This window comes from Carassius carassius, chromosome 36 (assembly GCF_963082965.1).
Source record: "Carassius carassius chromosome 36, fCarCar2.1, whole genome shotgun sequence".
Taxonomy (NCBI): domain Eukaryota; kingdom Metazoa; phylum Chordata; class Actinopteri; order Cypriniformes; family Cyprinidae; genus Carassius; species Carassius carassius.
In genome coordinates, this window is record NC_081790.1 from 16,758,488 (window position 1) to 16,784,943 (window position 26,456).

Below are 26,456 nucleotides of genomic sequence, written 5' to 3' on the forward strand. Positions count from 1 at the left end.
TTTTCGACACAAATACATGCATTTGTTTTTATTCACAAAACCAGCCCATGGTTCTAATCCAATACAAACATTGCTGCTTTTTTTAAAAGATGTAGCTACCGGCAATGTCATGAAAACAAAACAAAAAAAGTTCAATCTTTTTCAGTGCGTTCGATAGAGCCGACCAAGCGCTGTGGAGGGCTCCGTAAAGATTCAGACCTGTACACTGAGAACAATAATGTGACGAGCCGTAATAAAATGTAACATCACGTGGAACGTGATTCGACGTGATACTACGCGACATGATATGATGTAATCTGACATGATATAACAAAAGGCTGTCAGTACAGTAAAACAAACTGAAATATTTAAAGTTTGGAGCTTCCAGTAGTAACAACCCTACAGAAACAATGACAATTTTATCGTCCAAGTCGTCGTCAGAGTAGGGTTTTTTATGATGCATATTTGTTCATTCAGAAAACTGGATTTGTAGTTTTTGGAATATTTACTCTCCATTGAAAGACAAACATTGATCAGTTTTTAAAACTCTAAATTTAAATCAAACTAAAAAAAAAAAAAAGAACAAAAACAGAAACAATCATAAAATACAGTTTATAAGTAAGAACAATGGTCCTAAATTACAATAGTGCTTGCCATTAGCCACTAATTTTAAAATATAGGCGTAAAATTTACATTCTCTACACAAGTACTGTATCTTTCCACACGTGAACAACATTAACACCAAACACAGAAATTTTGTTGATTGTCCACACTGAGTCCGCCATTTCTGTTTGTCAATGAACAGTTCCATGTCTAAGCCACAGAAAAAATCTGCTGGAAAAGGAACAAAAAGGTACCAAAATGGAAACATATAAAAGGGAATGAAAGTTGCCATAGATATTTTTATTTATGTTTAAATTTTTGGTTCAAGGAATAAGTAGGTGCATCCATTACTCATTTGATTCTTTTTGTATTGTTGTTTCATTGTTCTGTATCTTGTGATGAAGTTTTTTTTTTCATAGTTGTCTTGTGTTTCTTTCTTTTTTTTTATGTAGTTTGTGTATGTCAGCCAGTGTTGGTGCCCGAGATGATCCAAGCGAGAGTTGGCATTGCACTTGATGGCAGAGTTTTGGGTGGAGGTCAGAGGTCACAGTCCTACTGGAACCACCGGAACGCTGCACCTGTCGGCAGCATCACCTTCTTAGAGAAAGAAAAAGAGAAATGGGGGGAGGGGACAGAAATGGGGTGCATTTAGTAGAGTGTGAGTTGGATAAAAAAAAAAAACCATATAGACCTAAATTTGTTAGATCCAAATTAGCATTTTGTGGCTTTTAGTTATGTCTGTTAGCTTTGAAGTCTTCCTCTTTCACAGCAAAAATACTAATGACTCATCCTGTACTACACAGATTTTTGTCCAATCACATACTCTCTAGAACGTGAATTCCCCGCCTCCGAATACCACCTGCAACCGACTAGTATTTAGCTAATTAGGTCTCACAAGGTGTGTCCGAAAGTGCTCACTACCTAAACAGGTACTTCATTTGATGAGGAACAAACTTTGCTCCCATTAAAAAAAACATTGTCTGTACTGTTGGACTACAAAAGTCTGTATTATGATTGAAATCGAAACGTACTCTATCCGCCATTTTGGCTCTTATATCGTCACTTCACTGCCAATCATGAATCTTCTCCTGGGGCCTCATGAGATAGAACAGTGTCCATTGGATGCCCATTCCAGAATTTCATCAGAAGTAGTAGGTCATTGAGTAGTCTCACATAGATACTACGATCCAGCTTTCATTGGCTAAGGCCCACCCATGAGGCCGTTTGACCGACATGTCAAACAACCAATCACAGTTCATTTCATTCAGCTGGACGTTTTGGGGTGTGGGAATGTCGCCACAATAATAGACTGGTGTGTAAAACTCTTGAACATTATTAGATTATATGTCACGAACTTTAAATATTTAACATACTTTTGAAACTCCATTGTTTAGTTGATCCTGATAAGTGCTCATCTTCACAGTTGACGGCTTTCTTCTTTTGTGAGGGGGTTTGGTGCCACAGTATCTTTGTTTTCAGGTGGAACGTTAAAGAACGCAACACACACATCTCCCAGAAATCCTGGATAATTCAACCAATCTGATGATGACTTCGACACTACTGAAGTGTTTCCATTTTTGTGTCCCATATGCATCAGAAGTTTAGCCAACGGTCCATGGGTGTGACATCTGAGGCTGAGACTAGTCATTGAGTACTTTTCGTCTACTTTTTTATAATACTACAAAGTCAAGCACATTAGTAATTTTGCACAGTGTTTTTCATCTACTATATTATATAAAAGTATGTATATTAAAATTCAAGTTGTAGGCAATAAGTACTTTTTTGCTTACTGTTTTATGAATACTAAGTTTCACATACCCTTTTTTGCTTACTATACAATATTAAAGTATGCATATTCAAATGTAAGTTGTAGGTCACTGAGAACTCTTAGCTTACTGTTTTACAAATGCTACGAAATGACATACTGCAAATTTGACTGTTTTCCGCTTAATAGTATTAAAATATGCATATTTGGATGAAAGTTGAAAGTCATTGAGAACTTTTTACTTCCCGTTTTATAAATGCTATGAAATCCAGAATGCTACTTTTTTAACATATTATTTTTCATCTACTATAAAGGATGGAAATATGCTTATTCGGACACAAGTTGTAGGTCATGGAGTACTTTTTTGCTTAAGTTTAATAAAAACTCCAAAGTTTGCATACTACTAATTTCACATATTTTTTTTTTCCCGCCAGCTATATGTTTCACTTACTATTTTATGAATACTGCAAAGTTTGACATACTACAAATTTCACATACTCTTTTCCCTTACAATATAGTATTAAAGTATGCATATTCAGATGTAAGTTGTAGGTCACTGAGTACTTTTCGCATACTGTTTTATGAGTACTATAAAACCAACATCCTGAAAATTTCACACAGTGCTTTTCACCTACTATATGGTATGATAGTATGCATATATTTGGATGCAGGGACAGATGTGACGTAGCTAAAGCTTATTGGTTAATTCTTAAAAAGGGGATAAGGTCTTAGATATCTCCTGCTTAAACTTCCTGTTTCAATAGAAAATATGTCAGAGGACAAACATTTGACAAGCAAAGCACCTTCAAATGAAGACAATTATGTGATTCAATTCTAAATTTCATTCTACTATAAGCAGACACCATTTAGAAACTGTTTCCAGGCTAAAATACAGACTTTGGTTGTTTTGCATCCTTTCGCTCTTCTCTGCGGCCGTGTGATTCATCTAATTCCTCCTTCTCCCTCTTTCCTTCCCTGTTCTGTCTTTCCTGCCCCCCTCCTCCTCTCCAGCCATGGGCCATGGCCCTGGCTCCACGTGAAACCCAATACGCCACATTCATTATTTAGTCACCACGCAGTCACATCGAAAACCCACCACACTGCTCTCGCCACGGCCTCTTTATCTCTCCCTCTCTGTATTCTTTCAGTGCTGCACGTCTTGTCGGTTTGGCATCTGCGGCGGGACTCAGGTGGGCGCTGAGTCCGGGCCAGCTGAGGAAAAGCAAGAAGCCTTGTGAGGCAAGGTTGAGGTTGAAGGGGGCTAAAGCTCAGTCATTGCTGAGAAGATAAAGTGCCTTTCCCCCAACAGTGCAACACTACTGCGGCAGAGAATCTTAAATGTTCTCCAACACTGGCCCAAGCAATGAGCAGAAAAAACACAACCCAGCTCACATGATCACACGTGCAACAGCCCACACACTCACTATCATTCAAGCGTTCCTGAACAAGACAAACTAAGACAGACATATTTTAAACAAACAGAGAAATATATGGGCCAGACTTAACGGACTAAACTAGAGTGCTCCCATGACAACAGCTGGGCATGCGTTAATTCTGAACACTTTAATGGTTTATCACTTCCTAATATCATGTTGTAAATCGAGGTTGCAGGTGTATTTTAAGTATTTATTGGATGAAACATATTTTCATTGTCAGCCAATTTTCTTTTTTTTACTTTGGAGAGTATATGAATCTTATTTTCTCTCAGACTCTCGTGGCTGATACAGAAGATACAGTTTCAGACATCAAAACTGAATGCAACATTGCAATTTTCCTTTATGGAGAAGATAATCACAGAATGCATTGAGATTCAATACCCAAATATATTGGTAAAAATAATTTAAAAAGTACTATTTTGCTTAGTATTTATGTGTGAAATATATTTATGGTTATTAAAGCATCATATTGTTTGCTTAGTAATATGCTAACATCAGACAGCTTTAGAACATTTTTTTTTACTTTTAAATTTTTTTTTCATTTTCATACATTTTCCAGCAATATGTTTTTTTCTGACATGAATATTTTGCTAAATATATGTTGCTATTAAAATATTGGCAGAGCAATTAAAAGTCTGATAATTGCTCAAAAATCCTTACTGTTAAGACCATCTCAATATTCTGTTTTGTGCTGCATTTCATGCATATACCTAATATAGAGACTTAAATGAAATTTTAAGTAAATACTCATCTGAAAACAATGCAACATGCATACAGCTGACTGCATGTAAAGATAAAATGCAACACTATGGGTGTGTCTTGAACACAAACGCCTGAAAATTCACTGGTGGTGACCTTTGGCTTGTCACAACCCACTGGAAGTGACCCTAACGCCCAAGCCTCTTTCAGAAGCCTTGCCCACAGGCAACCACTATAACGCCTGACCCACGACCTTTAACCCTAAATCTATACAAACACTGGATCCTGACAAGGGGGTGACTGCTCAGTAGCATGCGTTTCCAAGGTCATCATTCCTGCAAGGTGTCAACCAAAAGATCCACCATCTTAATCTGTGTTTATTGATTTTCCTATGAATAAGTTACCGCTCCAATCTGCTGAGGGTTCAGTTTCCACAGGTCAGTGATACACTGGAGCTGTATTACTGACCTGAAGGGACAAGAGCACAGTTTCACTGTTTCCGTTCAATAAGCCTGAGCTAAAAATTGTGGATTGAAGGTTAAATTAAGTTATTGTGATTTATTGGGCCATTGTGATCTCTTGTGCTCAACAAGACTGCATTTGTTTGATCAAAAATACAGTAAAACAGTAATATTGTGAAATATTATTAAAATTTTCTAGTTTAATATATATATATATATATATATATATATATATATATTTATTTAATTTATTTCTGTTTGCAAAGCTGAATTTTCAGCAACCATTACTCTAGTCTTCATTGTCAAACAATTCTTATTATGAGTTTAAAGCAGTTTTTTCTTCTTAATATTTTGAGAAAACCATGATACATTGTCATTCAGTTTTGGGTAAGTACTTTTATTCAGTAAGGACACATTAAATCGATCAGCAGCAACAGTTAAGACAATAATAATTGAGCCTTTTAGAATTATTTCTGAAAGATCAGCTGGAGTAATTCATGCTATTTATTGCTATCACAAAAAATTATTCTAATATATTAAAATAGAAAACAGTTGTTTAAATCATAATATTATTTCACAGTATTAGTTTTTACTGTATTTTTGATCAAATAAATGCAGCCAGTGTGAGCATGAGACTTTTCAAAATCATGAAAAAGTATATATATATATATATATATATATATATATATATATATATATATATATATATATATATATATATATATATATACATATATACATATATATATATACACACACTGTACATTTTTGACCCTTTTGAACCCTGTTTCAGAAAGTGTCTATGCTGATCTGTTTATTGCTTTCCATGAGTAAAGGTGTGTGCTGTATGCAGCCCTGCGGTCATGTGTGCCTTCGCTTTGTGATTGAGTGAGAGTGTGAATGTGTGTGTGTGTGTGTGTGTGTCAGGGTGACAGATAGAGGTGCAGGGTGACAGCTTTTCTCTGTGTGCACATGCCAAGAAGAGACCGTCTCCCCCTTTCAGAGCACTGATACCACCATCATCTCAAATCAACCCTTCACCCTCTAATGCGACTGTCATGAGACACACACACATACACACATTTACTTACTTATCTAAATGGGGACATTGCATAAACTTCTATTGGTTTTATATACAGCTATAGTAATAAATACCACATCCTAACCCTAACAGAAAATATTTAGCATTTTTACAATTAAAAACTGTACAATTTATAGTGTATTTTTTTCCCACAGAACATGGTATAGATATACCATGATATATACAAGATATATTTATATATTTACACTGTCAAAAACTGTGCTGAATTCAATTAAGTTGATTTATTCAAGTCATCAATATTAGACTTTTATATGAATCATCATGAATCAATCTATTTTATATTGAATCACCTTGACTACATTAGGTTACACTTCTAAACATTTTAACACTTGTATGCTACATACTAGATTAAATTACACCAGAAAACCTTTTGTAACTTTAGAATCAATCAATTAATATTAATAATAAAAATAAAAAATTACAAAATAAAGTAGTCGTTGGTGGTTTAAGCTGGTCTAGCTAGAGGCTTAGCTGATTTAGCTGGCTGGTCAGCTGTTCTTCCAGTCTAAACAGCTGACGAGCAAAACTCTCTTGAAATGTGCAAAACAAACCAGCTTGACCAGACAAGACCAGTAAACCAGCTTAGTGTGGCTTAAGCTATTTTAATTTTATTTAAATATGACAAACACACACTCATTTAGTGCTAGAAGCTGACATTGATATGCGGAAAAAAAGTTTACATATAAATTGATATATAAACACTCTGACACTCTCACTCAGAATATATATATATAATAGAGCTGAAACAACGAATCGATTTAATCGATTAAAATCGATTATTAAAATAGTTGTCAACTAATTTAGTCATCGATTCGTTGCTAAATAATTTATTTGCCGTAAGCGGCTTATTTCGTGCATATTTCAAATCTGCGGTGACCAAAGTGTGGCAGTAATGAGCCACCGGAGGATTTACTCAGCCAGTACAACAGGAGAAGTAGCGAATAGCCAATAGCTGGCCTCGTTTTATGTCACGTGCTTCCCGAACTGCGTCTGCAGCATTCAGCAGGATGTGGGAGTACTTTATTTTGAGCCTTCAAAAAAGAAGATTAACCTGTAAACTCTGCACTACTGAACTGTTTAAGGGACCGTTCACATATCGCGTCTTTTGCGCGCTCATGTTCGTTATTTCCAATGTAGGCGCGCAGTATGCGCGCTCATAATGGAAGCGACGCGGTCGCGACGCACCCGTTTGTGACAAGAACTAACCAATCAGCTTCATCCTTTCCCGTAACAACGTTAAAAGCTCAGTCAAGATGAAAGGAACAGCTGATCATAGCTGTATATGGATTCCCATTTTGAAATAAATTTAGTAGCAGAGCTACTGCAATCGATTTTTTGAGCTGCAAATCCATTTATCCTTTGCTGAAATTTCCGCGTCTTCTAGGAGAGAGCGCGTCATGGTTGCTTAGCAAAGGCAGACGCCTCAGGGGCGCTTCTGCCCGAGCGTTTTGGAAAGAAGGAGAAAGCGGTGCGCCTAGCGTTTTCCACGCGTTTTTAGGCGCGATATGTGAACGGCCCCTAAGCCTTTTATTTGTGCAGATTCTCCAGTACAATGTTGTTTGCAAATGTTTAGTCGTAAAAGCTGATAACATTGCTTTTTAACAGTTAACATTTAAAGCTTTACAAACATGTTCTGTGATCAGTTTGTCGTTTACCAGTTCATAATTCAGTCTTGCAGCCTAATTATGACTGAATGAGAGAGGTAAATGTTTAAAGATATTTGAAATGCACTTTTTTTTCTAAGTATTCACTGCTCTTTTTCACACAGCAGGTTTTTTGTGTGTCCGTTTTTTCTGGACAACCTTCTGATGGATTTTACTTTAAATTGTGAGTTCCATTCAGGTTTCATGCCATTGGCACTTTATTCGAAGGATTGTTTACAATTTCACAGCATAAGCTATAAAGCTGTTTCCCAGTAAATAATAAAATACAACGCACTGCAATCTTATTCTGTTTTATCCTTATTCTTCGTGAAAATATGTTCTGAAAGATTCCTTAATAAGCTTTGTTCGGGATGTTAAACTACTTTAGGAGCTCTAAGGACTGCCATGGTGAAAACATTATTTGAAATCTCCTTGTGAAATTTGCTAGAGTATGGGTCAGTGTTCTGATTGCAGAAGAGTTCGACAAAGGATTACTAACACATAATAAAACAACTCCAGGTATATTTGTGATGAGGATATGACAATGCAAAATTATTAAAATCTCTTAAAAATCTATGCTGAATTATAAAGACCCTTTATTAATAATTTACTTTGGGGGAAAAATGGGAAAAACTAAAATATAAGTACATAAACCGATTAATCGATTAATTGTAAAAATAATCGACAGATTAATCGATTATCAAAATAATCGTTAGTTGCAGCCCTATAATAAATATTTAAAGTGATAGTTCACTCAAAAATGAAACTTCTCTCATTAATTACTCACTCTCATATTGTTCCAAACCCGTGAGACCCCCATTCATCTTCGGAACACAAATTAATATTAGACATGGACTGCAAGTGTCCTTAAACGATCAAGGTCCAGAAACATAGCAAGGACATGGTTCAAATAATCCATGTGACATCAGGGGTTCAACCGTAATTTTAGGAAGCAACAAGAACACACTTTCAAACAAGACTTTATTCAACAATTCATCTCCTCCTTGTCACCCTGGTGCCATCTTGGAGAGTATCCACTAAATGTATATAGTGTATGCTGTTCTGTGTCAGCTGCGCCATGCGGAAAACAGCATACGCTATTTACGTTCAGTGGATTCTGAGATTCCATCAAAAATATTTTAATTTGTGTTCTGAAGATGAACGGAGGTCTTACAGATTTGGACCAACATGAGAGATCCTTTTTGGGTGAACTATCCCTTTAATGTAAGAGTGAAATGTAAACAAACAGTTCCTTGCAATTTCCTCACAGATACATATGCTAACAAATGCTAACATGCAAACTGATTTACGCACATTAACACAACTAAATCAAATGAACAGTCAGTCACGCGGCCACATGCAAGCAAGGTTCTGAGATCTTGGTGTGAATGTGAGCATCGGTCCGGTGAGCCTCACGTTCCTAATTCTACCATGCTTACTTTATTTCCATTCAGACGCAAGCTTCCTAAAATAATTCCCCACATCTCCAGTCAGTGAGGTGTGAGGTGGCAAAGGCCTTGACCGTCTGCACGCTACCTCCCCCCTCACTCTCCCCTCTGTTTTTATGGCTCTCTCTGAGATGCCAGCAATGCACCGTGAAAGCTGCAAAACACCCAGTACTGCAAGATCACTCCCTGCCTGTACCCTCTCTCTTAAACACACGCACACACACCCTGTTGCTTTACCATACACACCAATACAATACACCTGTCAAACACAAACTTGAATATAAGTTCAGTGCATGTTCAGGCTTCAGTTAGCCCTGCAAAATGTGCTAGGATAGGTTAGACTGCAAGAAGCTGGCTGACCATGTTAGTCTTGCTGGGCAAACTAGTCAAAAATCACATGCTTTTAGATAGAACTACATGTTGTAGTTAATGGTGATGAGATACTAAGCAGTCTAAATAAAATAAAAATAAAAAAATTACTGGTGATACTAGTCATCGTTCTACTTAGGAGCTTTATGACTAAGTTTGTCTTGCTAATTTAGCTAGTTAAGACTCCTATGCTGAAAGATAAGATTTTTATTATTGGTGATGAGGTGATAAGCAGCCTCAACAGCAACACTTTAATGGTAAAACAGCTTTCATGAAGCTGGTTGGTCAGGTTAATCTTGCAAGTTAAGTTAAGAATTTCAATCTCATAGATACAATAGTATTCCATTTTTTATTTAACTGGGATGAGATGTTAAGCAGTCAGCATGCATGTGGCTGGTTGACCAGATTAGACATGCTTGTTAATTTAGTTAAGAATCCCATACTGATAGATAGAAATCCATGTTCTAATTAATGGCGATAAGATGTTCAGCAGTGTAAGTATGTTACTGGCAAAACTTGTCAGCCTACATGAAGCAGGTTAGTCATGCTAGTTAAGTTGGTTAAGAATCCCATGCTGACAGATAGGATTCTATGTTGTAATTAAGGGTGATGATGAGATAAGTAGTCTAAACAGCAAAACATTACTGGTCAAACTAATCAGTCTGCATGAAGCTGGTGGACCAAAATAGTCTTGTTGGTTAAGCTAGTTAAGAGTTCAATACTTATAATTAGGATCACAGGCTTTAATTAATAGTGATGAGATGTTATGCGATCTAAATAGCAAAAAATTACTAGTGAAACTGGTAGGCCTGCATGATGCTGGCTGAGCAAGTTAGTCTTGCTGGTTAAGTTGGTTAAAAATTCCATGCTGATGGATATGATTTCATGTTCTCATTATTGGTGATGAGATGTTAAGTGGTCTAAATGACAAAACTTTATTTTCAAAACTGGTTAGTCTGCAAGAAGCTGTTTGGCAAATTTAGCCTTGCTGGTCAAGTTAGTTGACTCCCATGGTAATAGGTTGATTCCATTTTGCAATTAATGTTGATGAGATGAAATCAGGTCTAAACAACAAAAATGTAACCGGTCAAACTAATTAGTCTGCATGAAGCTGGTGGATCAAAATAATGTTGTTGATTAAGCTAGTTATGAATCCCTTGATTATGGATAGTATTTCATGTTCTAATTAATGCTGATGAAATGTTAAGCAGTCTAATTAGCAAAACATTACTAGTGAAACTGGTAGGCATGCATGATGCTGGTTGACCTAGTTAGTCTTGCTGGTTAACTTGGTTAAAACTTCCATGCCAGTGGATATGATTTCATGTTTTAATTAATGGTACAAAACTGTACTGGTGAAATTGGTCAGTCTGAAAGAAGCTGGTTGACTAAGTTAGTCTGGCTAGTTAAGCTAGTTAGGACTCCCACTGTAATAGATTGATTCTATTTTGTAATTAATGTTGATGAGATGATAAGAGATCAAAACAGCAAAATGTATTTCTCAAAAGATAAATTTCAATCAATGTTCTTGTATTACAATATGTATTATATACAGTATGATGACCTCTTCTACAAAACCTTAACAATCTTTAGGTTTCGTCAAGACCTTAACGTGGCATTAATCTGTAGCTAACAATATGCAGAATCTATCCATTTAACTTGTATTCACAAATTTGAAAAAGAAGTATCAATTGATGTGTTGTGCTCGGTTTGGTTTACACTGCACTGTTTCAACTCCATCTAGTAGCAATAAAACAGCAGTTGTAGCACATCTCAGACACTTAGTGCAAAACTATTCCCATCATAATAGGCGCTGGAATTAACATCTATTTAAGAAACCATAAACCGACAGCGCTTTATGTTTTAGACACATTTTAATCACATGGGCTCCCCGAGACGCCATCAGACGTGACCTTGTTTGACTCCACACTGACTGGACAGCTGGGGGAGCAGACAAGGCATGGAATTATTAGACCATTTTTAATGACTGAAATGTTAGTGACACAGCATCACCCTGCCATTATTATTCTTACGGATGGTGTTTCAATGACTCTGTAATCAGCAAACAAAACAACAACAAAAAAAATCATAATAAATTGATGTAAAGGTTTTATTTATGTGGAAGACATCAAATGGACAAATCTATAATCTCTGTGAATATAGCAGATGTCTGTTGAAACGAAACATGAGTACCTTCAAACTAATTTAATCATTTGTCATCTTTTTTATCTATAAATAACCTAATACATTAGGCACAAAAAAGACTAAACATGAGGAGTGTGAAAAGAAAAAACTATATATAATAGCTGGAGACACAACTGAACAGGTTGTAACTGTATTTTTTTCTTCCAGCCAGACAGTACAAGCATACACTGTCTACGATCTGATAGACAAGCAAGAGTCACAACAGATCAATTCATGTCAAACTCTAATTAAATTGAAACTACTGATATATTTCAGGATGTACAATATTTGACCTTTTTATTTGCACCAGGTTGTTTTGTTTGTGGGAAGCTTTTATTAATTACACAACCTATCTTCGTGTTTTTGAAAGAAGTCTCTTGTGCTCACCAAGCCTGTATTTATTTAATCAAAATGCAGTAACAACAGTAATATTGTGAAATATTTGTAAAATTTAAAAGGACTGTTTTCTGTTAGAATATATTTTAGAATGTAGATGTAATGAAACTGTGATACACTACCATTTAAAAGTTTGGGGTAAGTTAAGGTAAGTTTTTTTTTTCTTCCTATAGATGTAAAAGGGACCGTAAAGACATTTATTTATTCTTTTAATCTCACAAAATATTTTTATTTCAAATAAATGCTATTCTTTTGAATTTTCTATTCATTAAAAGTATTATTATTATTATTATTATTTGTTAAATCATACAATACAATACAAAAATATTATGTAGCACAACTTAAACATGAATAATAATAAATGTTTCTTAAGCAGCAAATCAGCATATTAGAATGATGTTTAAAGGATTATGTGACAAGGAAAACTGGAGTCATGCATGCTGAAAATTCAGCTTTGCCATCATTTTTGCAATATTATGATTTTTTATGTATTTTTGATCAGATAACTGCAGTTTTACATTTTAGCATAAAAAGCTTATATATATATATATATATATATATATATATATATATATATATATATATATATATATATATATATATATATATATATGAAAAATGTTACAGACCCCAAAATTCTGAATGGTAGTGTATTTGGTAGTTGGTTAACATTATCCACTAGACTATGTAAAAGAGCAAATTAAGGGTATAAAGACAAACCTGACAATATTTGCAATGAGGTTCATGAAAAATTATGCAACTGGATATGAACTAACAATCTGAATACTTCTACAGCATTTATTAATCTAGGCTAATATGCATTTCTACATATACTGATGCATCTTTAACATACAAACATTAATCACAAAATAAAAATCATATATTCTTGAATCAACATAAAACTAGATTACTAAATGCTGTAGATCTGTTGTAGTTCATTACCAAACGCATAAAATAATGTTGACAAACTGAACCTTGTAGTAAATTATTTTCTATAATAATACATTTTATTTCTATGAAATAGCATGCACAGATCGTTTACAATAAGCCAGGAATGTGAATTAAGCAAATGGCATTAATTCTGATTTCATGATGATTTAAAGATAAATAATATGTGAAATTTATCCAGCACAATTCGAACACTATTCAAATTTGGCAATTTGTGCAATTCGAACAACTCGGGTTGACCTCAGCAAGAAGTCTATAGGACCATCAGCCCCCACTGAAGAGAGAGAGGAGGGGTGGGCTGTTCGTCACTGACACCTGGTGCTCCAGATGACAGCCCTGTGGCCAGATGGATTACGTCGTACATAAAAACACAAAAATCACATATACGTTCACATCATGCCCACGCTACATCCTTAAACATACCACATCGATACGATTCTTGATCTTAACAAAAGCAGCATCTCTCAAACCACCAGTCTATCTCAAAACTGAACTAATGAATGAAGGGACCTATAAAAGTGGCCATACCAGAGGGCATCATGTCTCTGAGGAGTGTCCTAGTAGTGTCAGGGAGGTAGGATGTGGGAAGAGTGACGTGATGCCGCAGTGGGGGGCAGATTAGAATAAACCCCATGGTGCATGTCTCATCTCCCTCCCCCTGCTACTGTCAGTGCCACCTGTCACCCCAAAGCCTCATCTCCCAGCCTAACCCTCAGCAGACACCGCCACCGTGTACAAAGTTCACCCAAATCAGAAGCAAGGAAGGTAATTATGCTTTCTGGCCACAAAAAATTCTCTCTGTAACATTAGCGAACAAATGCAACTAAGTTCACAGAGTCTCATTATCGTTTACCTCCAGTGCAGCAGACGGTTTCTTCTTGAGCTCCTCACACTTGCGGAACTTGCAGATCTGGTGGCCTGTCTTGCGGTTCCGGCAACTGCTGCACTGCTCGCAGTTAATCCTGCGCCGGCAAGGTGGGCACATCCCACAGCGTTTCCTTTTCTTCTTCCCGGAGCTAATGGCGGAGGCCAGCTCACTTTGCACTGGGTACTCCGTCAAGCCAGCCATGTGCAGTGCACTGTCGGCGAGGAAGACTCCGGCAGGCGTCATGATGAACAGCCCCGGGTTAAAGGGGAAGCCACCGCTGCCCACACCATACGGGAAGTCTGTGTGACCTCCCACCGTGTCGGCCACCGACGCCCCTTCCAGGTCGACCGTCCCCACCTCGCTCCCACCCATTCCCATTCCCCCTGGCAGCAGCATGTGCTCCATGCCCGCCCGCTTGAGCAGCGCAGCTGCCTGGGCAAAGTGTAACAGGCCATTCTGTCCCTCCAGCATCTGCTCCAGGGTTCGGTCCAGCTTGCTCGGCACCAAGGCCGAGGCGGAAGGCTGCTGCGGCTGCTGCTGGGCGGGCTGGGGCTTGGCCGTGTGGCTCTTGGCTTGGCCGTTGTGTTTCAGTCCGTTGGCGGTCTGGGGGCACGCAGCGGTGTACTGTGAGAGGGTTCGAGACCTTTTAAGGCTCTTGCTGAGGGGCTCACTGATGATGCCGCTCCGGTTGCGGCGTTCGATAATGGGGCTGTCTTCCCCACAACTGCGCTTGTCCTGGTCCTGGTCCGTGTCCTGGTCCTGGGCCTTGGGTGTCCGGCTGCCCTCCGGCTGTCCGCCAGACATGGTCCAGCACCGGGGTGTGAGCGTGGGAGGGGGGGCGGGGTTGGGGAGGGGACGGGGCTGGCGAGGGAGGAGCCAGGCAGCACTCGCAATCCGCTCAGTGCCCAGGTGAGGGTGGAGCCTCCCCTTAACGGGCAAAATGGCCAGCCAATGGCAGGCAGACCCCGATGCCCTTGACTCTAGACTTCAGCCCTCATCCACATCTTTCCGCCAGCAACCTGTAGACTAAGACACAAAGACAGAAAGAGAGAGAGACAGAAAGATGTTGAAAGCATTCTGATTCTTAAAAGAGACCTTGACAACAAAAAAGCTGTGACTGAGAACAATAAGCAGAGATTTGGACCTTTCTTTCGCATGGCTCCAACATTTTATTGAGTGCTGTACCGATGCCCCTACTGTGCCTGGGAAATCAATATGTACATTTATCTTCAAACACTATGTAGACGGAGTAAAGCAAAAATTAGATGGACGTGATCAGTACCACAGCTAGATGCTGTGACAAAAAGCACCTCGAATGATAATAAATAAAAAAAATACCATAAAAGTAAACCATGAAAACGTTATTTCACAATTATAAATTTACCACACCAAATTGGTTTATTTTTCAGAAAAGCATGAATTACTGTTTCTGTAAAAGATGAGACAGAGTTGCTTCACTCAAGGTAAAGCAGACAGTAAACATTACTGTACAGTAAGATAGGAACCAATTAATTTGTCTTTATCTAAATAGCCTGTGTATCATAGAGAATGAATAAAATCAATATTAGTGTGAATACATCAAAGTCTCATGCCACTTCAGTCAACTTATCAATGAAGAAAATCCCTCTTAAAAGTGTGATGTCACCTGTGCAAGCAAACCAATTACCTGTCTGTTATTTCATTCATTTATTCACTGCAGTAACAGTGAGAGTACAGGAAGAATTCTCTTTGAAACTATGTACTACTCACTTTGAAGAGCAGAGCACATAAAGTCTGAAGGGTGCCGGGCATTATCTCCCATATGTATACTTTTGCTACATATTTCAGTGCCACTTTATTTTGAATCTGAATGTTACCATGATACCCTTGACAATCTATAATAACATATAGCTGCTGTGCCTGTTATAAAGATGTAAAGAGGTCATTCTACAAAACAGGTGTGATTTCTGTATCAGTAGCTATCTATTGTTAAATGACTTCAGCAATGAAAGCATATGCCATCTTTTACTATGTGCTAAAATAGATATGTCTCTAAACAGAACATTTCTTGTGTGGTTTTTTCTTTCCACTTCTTGCTGTTTTAGCAAATATCCACATTTTGATAAAACAAAATAAATGAATATAAAAGCTGTTTTGTTTTAATTTGCTCTCTTTATACAGTATTTTAGTTTTAGAACCCACGTTATATGTCAACCCTGTTACCATCATGTTTTGTGCCTAAACTAATGACTTCATAAATCCAAAAAACTTTCTTATAAGAAATCATATATTCAAGAAGTTAGCTTTCCAAGGACACTATATAATTTTATCATTATACTTTTGAGAATAGTCCCCAATTTTAAAATGTCATCCATGCTATGTTTTTTAATAGTAAATAGTTGATAACTGACAAGTGAATGTCTGTAGAATTATCAAAATTTAGTTCTAAGAAGCACATATAGTTTCACGACCTTGAGTGCAAGGCTTGTAATGTCCAAAAAAAAAAAAAAGAAAAAAAGAAAACCCTGGTCAACCCTGTTACCTCCCTGGGGGCCTAATTATATCCTAGAGTTTTTCATCCCAGAATAATTCAAATGTATTAACGGTAGTTTAAGATGTCACTCTGTAATTTATTAACACTTTATCTGTTAGAATGTTTAAAATCTTGGAGAAATGTACTTTTAAAATCACATTAGCAAACTTGAAAAGGCGCCTGTTTCGTAACATAATCCGAAGAGACCCGCTGTCAATCATGCAGTGAAATATGAGACACGACAGAACGCCGCTGAACGACCGGACACAGAATTTTTCCTCATGACAGAATCCAAACGCCAAAAACTCAACTCTTGTTTTTTATTGGCTGCCCCCAGTCCACAACAGAGACATCCACAAACACCCACACACACAACCCCACTGAGAAAAGCTGAGGAAATGGCCGGGCCAGTCCTTATAAGGGAAACAAAGGGACAGGGAGGGAGAGAGGAGAGGATAGGGGGTGGTGGAGGGGATCTACGCAGTGTGTGGAAATTGGAAGGCCAGAATTAGTGGGAGGTAAAGCTTCAAAGGCAGGAGCGCAGCCCCCGCATTCTCCCCAGCTCAGGGGTCTGTGGCGCCAGCGGACCACAGCCAGCCTCTTTCTCTTTTTCTCCTTCCCAAACCAGGGGCCACACTGCACCAGGCTGCTTTACCTCACGCCTGCCAAACCTTCCCTGCCGCACACATCTCTTGCTGGGACTGTGGAAGCACCCGACCTTCACGTCCCAAAAGCGCTGAAATTACATAGCAGCGTTTTTATTCAGTATTAGCAGCAATGACTCACTTCCCATCCAAGCTAAGGAGAAAAACATGTCTCTAACGGACCATGCTAGCTTGCCATGGACAGCCCGTGGTTTCTCTTTTATCCTGGCTTGGAATGGCTATATGGCACATCTCAAATCCGTTCCACTCTTATGGTTGCTGCACCAAGCCAACAGTTGGCCACACACCACCACACACCAAACGTTATCCTAGCAGCGTGTCGCAGTCCATCCCCATGATGTACACTCTTATCCGTGTTATTGTTTTGTTTGTGAAATTCAGGTTATGATATGCTGTAATCCAAGACCAGTGAATGCTACCATTCTTTTTTAGAAGAAACCAATACTTTTAATCAACAAATGATGCTTTAAATTGATTAAAAGTGACAGTGAAGACATCTATAATGGTCCAAAATATTTCAATTTACACATGCTGTTCTTTTCACCTTTTTATTCATCAAAGAATCCAGTAATAATGTTTTTCACAAAAATATTAAGCAGCACAGCTGTTTTCAGTATTGATAATAACAAGAAATGTTTCTTGAGCAGTGAATCAGCACATTAGAATGATTTCCGAAGGACACTAAAGACTGGAGGGATGAAGCTGAAAATTCAGCTTTGCCATTACAGAAACAAATTACATTTTAAATTGTATTAAATTAGAAACAAATATTACTGGTTTTACTGTATTTTCTTATTAAACATATGCAGCCTTGGTGAACATATGATATTTCTTCCAAAGCCTTGAAAAATCCTACCAACCCCAAACTTTTGCGTAATGTTTAATTCAAGTCAAAACACAAAATGTGTACGAAAGAGGCAGAGCGGCCAGTCAGATGGTGTAAGAAAAAGCCAAGGGACAGGTGGCTCAATGTTAGCACTACTTGCTTAATTACTGCTCCCAAAGTAACCATTAGGGGGATGGAAATGGGCCCACAAAATGACTTAGCAAATAAGCCCACTGCACATAAATGAATCGATTTGCTTCCTCCTGTTTTGAGAAGTTTTTTCCGTTAGGAGTGAATTCAGTCACACAGCTTCCCAGTGAACCGGATGCTATCTGCGGTAAAACACTACCATTGATCTCAAAGCAAATAAAATGCAAACAAAGTGTGTGATGTTACTAAGCATTGTCAGCTCTCTGTATTTTGTTGTTTCCATCTGTTCCTGTAATGACTGACCTGTGTTCGCAGAGGTCTCGTAAAAGCTGAAATAAGTGAATTTGTCTGTCGCTGCCTCCACATCGGTTCCTGTCAATCATAGTAACCTCTTCAACATCAGGTCCACCTTTAAGTTAAACTATCTTCCAGCTTCTCTACACCTGTGTCACAGACTTCACTGAGGACTCAAGTCAAATGATGTGTCCTCTGACCCTCTGATTTTATCAACCTATCCATCTACAGATGTGTGATTCCCACATCCTGTCAACCACATGCACTTCACGCTCTTCCAACATTTTTGTCTAATTAAGTCACAGATTTTTCAAATTAAGTCAAATTATTGTTATTGCAGCACTCTCATTTCATTCATTCCTCCTTGACAGTATTTTATTTCCACCACATATAATTGCCATGTATTTTGCATGTGCATAAATCCATCAAGATTTACTAGCTATGCTATTATAATGACTAGTACCAGCAATTTGTCTGTCCACATTGAGCTCCAAGTGGTTGCATGATGTGACACAATCTCAGAACATCTTTCATGTTTAATGTACAATTATGAAGATACATTTTTGGAACAACAAATGACATTTCAAAGCAGTACGAAGCCACAGACATAGAAACAGTGATGCACGAAATGGAAATTTTAGGTGATATTGATTTTAAAAGCCAATAAGTAATACATTGGAAAGATACGACCTCAAGATCAATCTACCTATTTAAGACTGAATGCTCACCTTAATATTCCCATATTCAAACTTCACATTTAAAACTGCTTCAAATTTTACTAACTGTGCAAGAAAGAAAATGACATGCAGTAATTGAACAGTAAGATTTTTAATGCTTTTTAAATAATTATCTTCTGCTCACCAAGCCGTGCATTGTTTTTATCCACAATACAGAAAAGGCAGTAATATTGTGAAATATTTTTGCTATTTAAAATAACTGCTTTCTATTTGAATATATTTAAAAATGTCATTTATTTCTGTGATCAAGGCTACATTTTCAACATCATTACTCCAGTCTTCAGTGTCACATGATCCTTCAGAGATTTATTCTGTTCAAGAAACATTTTCTTCTTATTATTATTATCAATATTTAAAACAGTTTAGTAAAATTGTTTTCAGGATTCTTAGATGAATAGAATGATCCAAAGATCAGCATTTATCTGAAATAAAAACCTTTGAAATGGGGTGTGTGTGTGTGTGTGTGGGGGGGGGGGGGTTAATACATTTATTTATCAAAGTTCTGCTGTTTTAAACATATTAATAATAATACACTTTTTTGAGCAGCAAATCAGAATATTAGAATGATTTCTGAAGGATCATGTGATACTGAAGACTGGAATTTTGACGCTTAAAATTCAGCTTTGAAATCACAGGACAGATATTACATTTTAAAATATATTCAAATAGAAAGCAGCCATTTTAAATAGTAAAAACATTTTACAATATTACTTCTTTTGCTGTGTTTTGGATCAAACAAATGCAGGCTTGGTGAGCAGATGAGAATTCTTTAAAAAACATAAAAAAATCTTACTGTTCAAAATCTTTTGACTGGTAGTGTAAATATATATATATATCCCATGATTATTTGGCCATAATTTATCAGCTTAGATATATAATCTTTTTTAATATTAAGACAGAACAGCTATACTGTGCATCTCTAATTGGAAGTGATCAACAAAATGCCCTGTCAAATTTCTCTGATTAGGCCAAATAAGAATGGATTAACACAGAAGAGATCATTTTTATTGCTTGTCCCTTTATTGCATTGCGTCATTTGTGTGACGTTATTGAAAACCCCATATTGATTGACCACTCTTCTGAGTATTGGGTTGCATGTGTTTGTCTTATTGTTTGTGGTCCTAAATGGAAGCCAATTAAATTACACAATATTCAAGATAGTTCTATTGAGTGTCTAATGTGGTTGATGAAGTCATGAAAATGTTGGTCCTTTTCTTGGGGTTTGACTTTCATGTTAAAAATGACTTAACAAATAGGGTAGATGACTCAGGGTACAGCAATAGCTGATGCAGATGTGGTGAGGTTGAGGCTCAGCCGAGGGGTTGAGAACTTTTAATGCACCTGATTGTGCGCCGCGTTTTAAGAGGTGTATGCCATACATCAGCCCACACACTGCATTCTCTCCTTTGCGGCAGCACAATGCCTCACTCACAGCTGTAAAGATGGCAAGCCAGACCCCAATGCAATTAACCTAGGCCCATTCAAAAGCATGGTTATGAATGATTGTAATTCTTTGTATTCATTCAAATAGAGCTTGTGTAATCAGACCCTTAACCATGTAATCAGCAGCTCAGTTGAGGAAACATAATGACCCATTTATAGCTAATGTGGAATGTCAAAGCTGCGAAATATTGGAGAAAAATGCATGAAGTCAGATGAGTCAATAAATAACTGAAACAACTGAAAGAATAATCAGACTGAGAACAAACTGTCTTAGGCAAGACCATCATTCACAGACAAATTCATCCCGATCTCATCTGTCATATGGTCAGAATCAGTTCGACTGATTAATCATTCATTGGTTGCGTCTGTCAGTCGCTTCACACGAAATTCAGATATAAATGTAAAAAATGCTTTTTTGTTCCATCCTTAAAGTGAAAGTAATATAATAAATTGGTATCAGAGACTGCCGAAATACATCAGTCTGATCAATTCAGCTCTCTTTACTCTTCATAATCAATAATGTTTGACTATTTAGGGGTGACAAAGGACAGAACGGGGCTGTACTGTAATGGCAGTCGGCAACATTACCTCATATGATCTAAAAACAGAAATGAAACCATTAAAAAAGTGAGGATGGAATACAAATAGCTCTTTCCTAAAGCTGTCATTAGGTTACATAAACTGCAATATCCTATTTTGTTGATATTAGCCTTTGAGGATATTATTATTTGATCAAATGGAATGAGTATTGAGTAACTGACAAGTGGGGATTCATTTTCAAACGGAGGTTGAGAGGTCAGAAAACTTACAGCTGAACAGGAAAAGGCAACATGAAAAAGCACACAAAGTTGAGAGAAATAGACATTGTTGTCCTTTTCATTCTGCTATAATGACAGCTGCTAGCATTGATGCTAGCAAACAGTGTGGTTGTTGTGTGAAACCATCAACTAGCTAAATGCTGAAAAGGCTACTTTTGGAAACTGTATGTTACTAGCAAGTCATCAGATTTGCTTTTCTATAATATGTGTAAAGGATATGATCAGTTAGGCCTACTGCAGATGCTAATACTTTCGGAGCTCATGCTGTTAACGTTTGACTGACTGAAGCTGTGCTAATGTTCTGATCAATCTGAGCCAATCTGTCACACAGTAATGACTTGATGGCACAGAGTAACAATTTGGGGGTTTCATCTCTTCCTCTCTCACTGTCTTTGCAGTCAAGGACACTAATAATATAAATATTTCTAAGATATTAATATGCCAAAAGCAAAATGTGGCCAAATGTGTGAAACCTTACTGTTAATGTTGATTTGGTCAGCATTTATAAATTGGGTAACTGCAATACCCTGGGTGTCAAAAAGTATAAAAGATAAAAGTAGTGTGGCTGTGATAGCCGCAACACTCATTTTAGCAGAATCATTAATGTACTAAAGCACAAGATAATAGCTACATAAAGATGTGTCTGGAGAGTTTTATGACTGATATCGCTACATTAAAAGGAAGGAAGTCCAGTAATGGCTAATTACACCCAAACAGCAATTTGAGAGGATGGTTTTGGAAATATTAAACTTTGCTTCCTGTAAATCCTTAAAATCTTTAAATTATAGGCATAGATTCTCCTCTAATTTCCATCTGCCATATTCTGCAATTATTTTTCATATGGCAGTTACAGTATGTCTGTATACACACGTTGTTTTATGTTGGCACTGGTACAAGTTATGAAAATGATATCTCAACTGAGTAACTGGAAGATACGTCTCCGCAGCAGGCTATTTAAACATTTATGTTAACTGACAAAATGTATTAATTTATGCATATTTAGGTTTGTGAGGTCTCTAATGGTAATATGTCATGGGAAGCTGTTTGCAAAGACAGCTTATGTCTCATCCCTAGGGACAAACACACGACTAATCGATCCTCCCCCTACTGAATAACAGCTCTACAACAGACAGTTCTGCAGTGAACAAGAGTTGTACGTTTTTAAAGTATCAGCTATGTAAAGTATCTTATTGTCATTCTGTGTCCTGCTGATTTTCTGAGGAAAAAATAATGACTATCATACATCTTTACCATGATTTATAGAAGAAGAAGAAAAAATGTCATTCAGTGTATACCAAAAATGATGTCAGGCATATTTAGATCAAGAATTATTACATTTACATTTAGTCATTTAGCGGACGCTTTTATCCAAAGCAACTTATATTAAAAGACACAGTGCAGTGCAACCCCAAAATTGTAGCTAACTGTTATTTTAAATATTTACCATGCTTTGCCAATATCCTTCAAACCACTAGGTTTTACCCATTTAACAGCAAGACAATCTATCTATCTATCTATCTATCTATCTATCTATCTATCTATCTATCTATCGATCTCTCTGTCTATCTATACAATCAAATTTAGTATGATCACTTATATATATTAAAATATTTTAAAGAGTACTGGTAAGAATAAGTATGTTTTCATATATATATATATATATATATATATATATATATGTGTGTGTGTGTGTGTGTGTGTGTGTATTTTAATTAATGAATCATACATTTAAATTGTACAGCAGTTTCTTTGAGACATATTTATTTATTTTAGGCTATGTATGTGTGTGTGTGTGTGTGTGTGTGTGTATATATATATATATATATATATATATGTATATGCTTTTTTTTACACGGACCTACATGTTTTCTTTTTTTTTAGGTTTAAATGGAGAAGGGTTTCTCTCACCACATTGGGAAATTGAAAACTTGGAGTGGAACTCAAACCTGGAGTTCGTTTTTAACTATTTTCACTAATACAGTTTATTTAGTAAACATCAGCATCTATCTATCTATCTATCTATCTATCTATCTATATTCTTTCAGTCATTATATAGCCTATTTAAAAAAAAAAAAAAAAAAAAAATCATTTGAGTCAATCAGCCAAAAACACAAAACTTTTAATATTTGTAAAATGTCCAAGACCAGTTAAAAGTAATGGATAAACCACTGCCATTAAACAGCTGCAGCCTCAAAGAGGAGAAAAAATCACTGAGGTTACTTCGCAACGTCACGCAACGTCGTGTAATTCTGGTAATGGGGAGTCCAACGTAACATATCTCTCAAGACACGCACACATCTATCTCCCCCTGCCGCTGTCTTTCTTCCTCACACCGCTTCACACACACACATACACACACACACACACACACACACACACACGCATGCATGCTCTCACACGAAAGCACTACACACGGTCCACGGACACACTTGCGCACGAGATCCAGCGGACGCTGACAATAATTCATGTTTTCAGAGCTCGCTCCGCCAGATGTGGACTTTGCCGAGCGGCGTCCCGAGTATTTGCATAGCTCAAAGTTAAAAGCGCTTGAAAACTTCTCCAACACTTTACGTCATAGCGAAAGTTAATGACTGGTGGCAATCACACAAACAGTGCGTGCATGAGCGCCACGCGCTGTCGGCCGCGGACTGCAGCAGTAAATCCCCGCGCGCTCTCCGCGGCGACATCAGCCTGATAATATCCTCTCGGCGAACAATGAAGCGCACATTTTGGCTAATCCCTCCGCGATGAGTTCAACAAATTACCATAAATCACTAGCGAATAAACAGAAAATTTGAAATACAGTCCAAAAAAAAAACCTTTTGTATTTTACAATATACCGTTATGTTAACGAGCACCGCGTTTTAGTAACGCACAGGTGTGCTTCTGCTGTAGACCAAAAGTTCCGCGTCTATAACATAACGCATCATAAACTACAATACCACCTGTCGTTACATGCTGGAGCAACTATCATAAACGTCATCGGCATCATAATTTTACTAGCAAATTATCCAAGAGAGTGTTAAGTTTGTTCAGCCCACCGCAGCACTGAAATACGATTAGAATTTGGATATGCTGTCAATTGATAAAATGTGATAGTTGCGTTCTGAAGAACCAAAGCAATATTACTTCCTGGGAATCGTTATCGCGTTTTCATAAGGACAAATACATACAGTAGGCTACTATTAGGACATAGAGCACAAATCTGGGGGAATGAGTAAACATCGTCCAATATGTGTCGGATCTTTTAATTTAATTTGACATTAAAGCGGCACAAAAATACCTTTTGTCTAGACTCAATGATCTGAAACCTGGGTCTCTGCGGTGCCAGTGTACGGTCTGCAGCAGCACGACTGACAATGTACAGCACAATCATTCTCCCGTTCCCCCAGTCAACAAGATCATTAGGCAGATGACATCCCAACTTTGAGCAGACTTCAACAAAGTATGATTCCCCCCCTTTCGATGTATCTGCATATTTGCAAACACTGGCCCCTTTTTTATTCGCACCTACCAAGGCAGATCCGAGCAGAGGGGAGGGCTTCCACTGTCCGAGCGCCCCTTCTCCAAGCCTGTCGTAGAGATTGATGGCAAAAAGAAGGGAGAAAAAGCTTATTCTCCACTTCCAGAAATCATGTAGCCTTCGACCGAGCCGAGCGCGCGAGGAAGAGAATAGTGAATTATTGCTAAACGTACTTTCTGGGAAGCTGAGCGTGTGGGCTCACCAACCTTTCGATTCTCGCAATCCCACCTCTACATCCAGAAGAACATGCAAACACATTTCATAGATTTTTGGAGCTTCACGTAAAAACCGAACTGGACTTTCGGCGACGCTGAGTCGGACAAAACGCACAGATAAACAAAGACATTTCGCGTCACGCAACGCTTCTATTCGGCGACGTTTTAAATGTAGAAGCGGAACGCGTAGGGTGTTCATCGATGCGCACGAACATTGTGAAAGATTTGAGGGTTAATGTTGAGGACGGAGATTTGTGGCGGCTGGGTCCCGCTTTGCTCTGTGCAGCATGTAAATTTTTTTTCTTCTCTAGGAGCAAAAGTTGATATGTCGTCATACCGCTTTAAGACTGAACTTCCCTTCAACACATTCATATTTACCATCAAACAATGTCAGAAGGATGCACGTGGTGACTGCATGACTTGTAATACTACTGTTTGGTTTCATTTCGAGATATTTTTGTGTTACTCGAAGGAATATATTATTGGAAAAATATGGAAAACAATATGGAAAAATAAACTATTAAAGTTCCAAAAATGTCTGCGCATTTTTAAACTTTATGTAAATTATATACTAGTTATATATATCTTATGGGCTGTGATTTTTTTAATGCGTGATGCTCATTTTTGGTTCAGTTATGAGGTTATTGAAAACCCCATTAAAGATACATTTCATTGTTTTTACCCAAATAAATAAACACTTTATTCTTCTACAATCGTCATGTTTTTAATTTGTTAATTAAAAATTACTTATTTTATCATTATATATATATATATATATATATATATATATATATATGTGTATATATATATATATATATATATTTTTTTTTTATGCTGACTTTGATTTTAACTGTTGAGTTTAAAAAAAATCCTAATTCTGTATTCAACTGATTGTAAATAAGGGGAAAACTTTCAAGAAAATTCTGTATTTTTATGGGAAGAAAAACAATTCTTGCCATATAAGTATAGTATAACAGAATCCTTTTGTGTTATTTATTTTTCTAAATTTAGCATTGTTGCAATTTTGATTTTAAAATATTGTTAATTTTGGGGGGAAACGTGATACATAACCCACATGCAAGTAGCCATTTTTCTCTCATGTGACAAGAAAAATGTATAAAACAGTGAGTACACCTTTAGAGACCTCATAACCGTCAAGGTCATTCAGTGTTTAAACATATTACTTATTTAGCCAATTTATAAAAGGCATGTTTAGTCCAGGTAATATGAAGCACTTTAAGAAAGCCCCTGACTTTTTATCCAACATTTTAGATACTTTTTATTTTAATAATGTTTAAGTTGTAGGCTATAAGTTGTAGGCTATAAGTTGTTAAAGGTGTAGATACAAGTCTAGGCCTATTTAATGTGCAAG

The 26,456-nt window shown here is 37.1% G+C and overlaps 1 protein-coding gene across 4 annotated transcripts; it reads right to left on the bottom strand.

Moving 5' to 3' along the window:
* cxxc5a (CXXC finger protein 5a) lies at positions 1-25,495 on the bottom strand. 4 transcript variants are annotated; one of them, XM_059526548.1, is made up of 3 exons: positions 24,861-25,495; positions 13,887-14,927; positions 1-1,179 (listed from the first exon to the last, which is right to left on the bottom strand). In XM_059526548.1, exons 2-3 carry the CDS (start codon positions 14,703-14,705, stop codon positions 1,135-1,137), a joined length of 864 nt encoding a protein of 287 aa, XP_059382531.1. In that variant the 5' UTR covers positions 14,706-14,927; positions 24,861-25,495; the 3' UTR covers positions 1-1,134. The 4 variants fall into 4 exon arrangements, with proteins under 4 accessions (XP_059382531.1, XP_059382533.1, XP_059382535.1 ...); XM_059526550.1 differs by having other exon boundaries at positions 24,857-25,495; XM_059526552.1 differs by having other exon boundaries at positions 1-1,176; positions 24,861-25,492.
* Between the last annotated feature and the right edge of the window lie 961 nt (positions 25,496-26,456).

Bases quoted from the DNA above. Each gene is read 5' to 3' on its own strand.
- cxxc5a (XM_059526548.1), bottom strand. From the start codon at position 14,705: ATGTCTGGCGGACAGCCGGAGGGCAGCCGGACACCCAAGGCCCAGGAC. The intron at 1,180-13,886 runs GTAAACGATAAT...TCTTTCTCTAAG, and splicing joins AACCGTCTGCTGCACTGGAG to AAGGTGATGCTGCCGACAGG.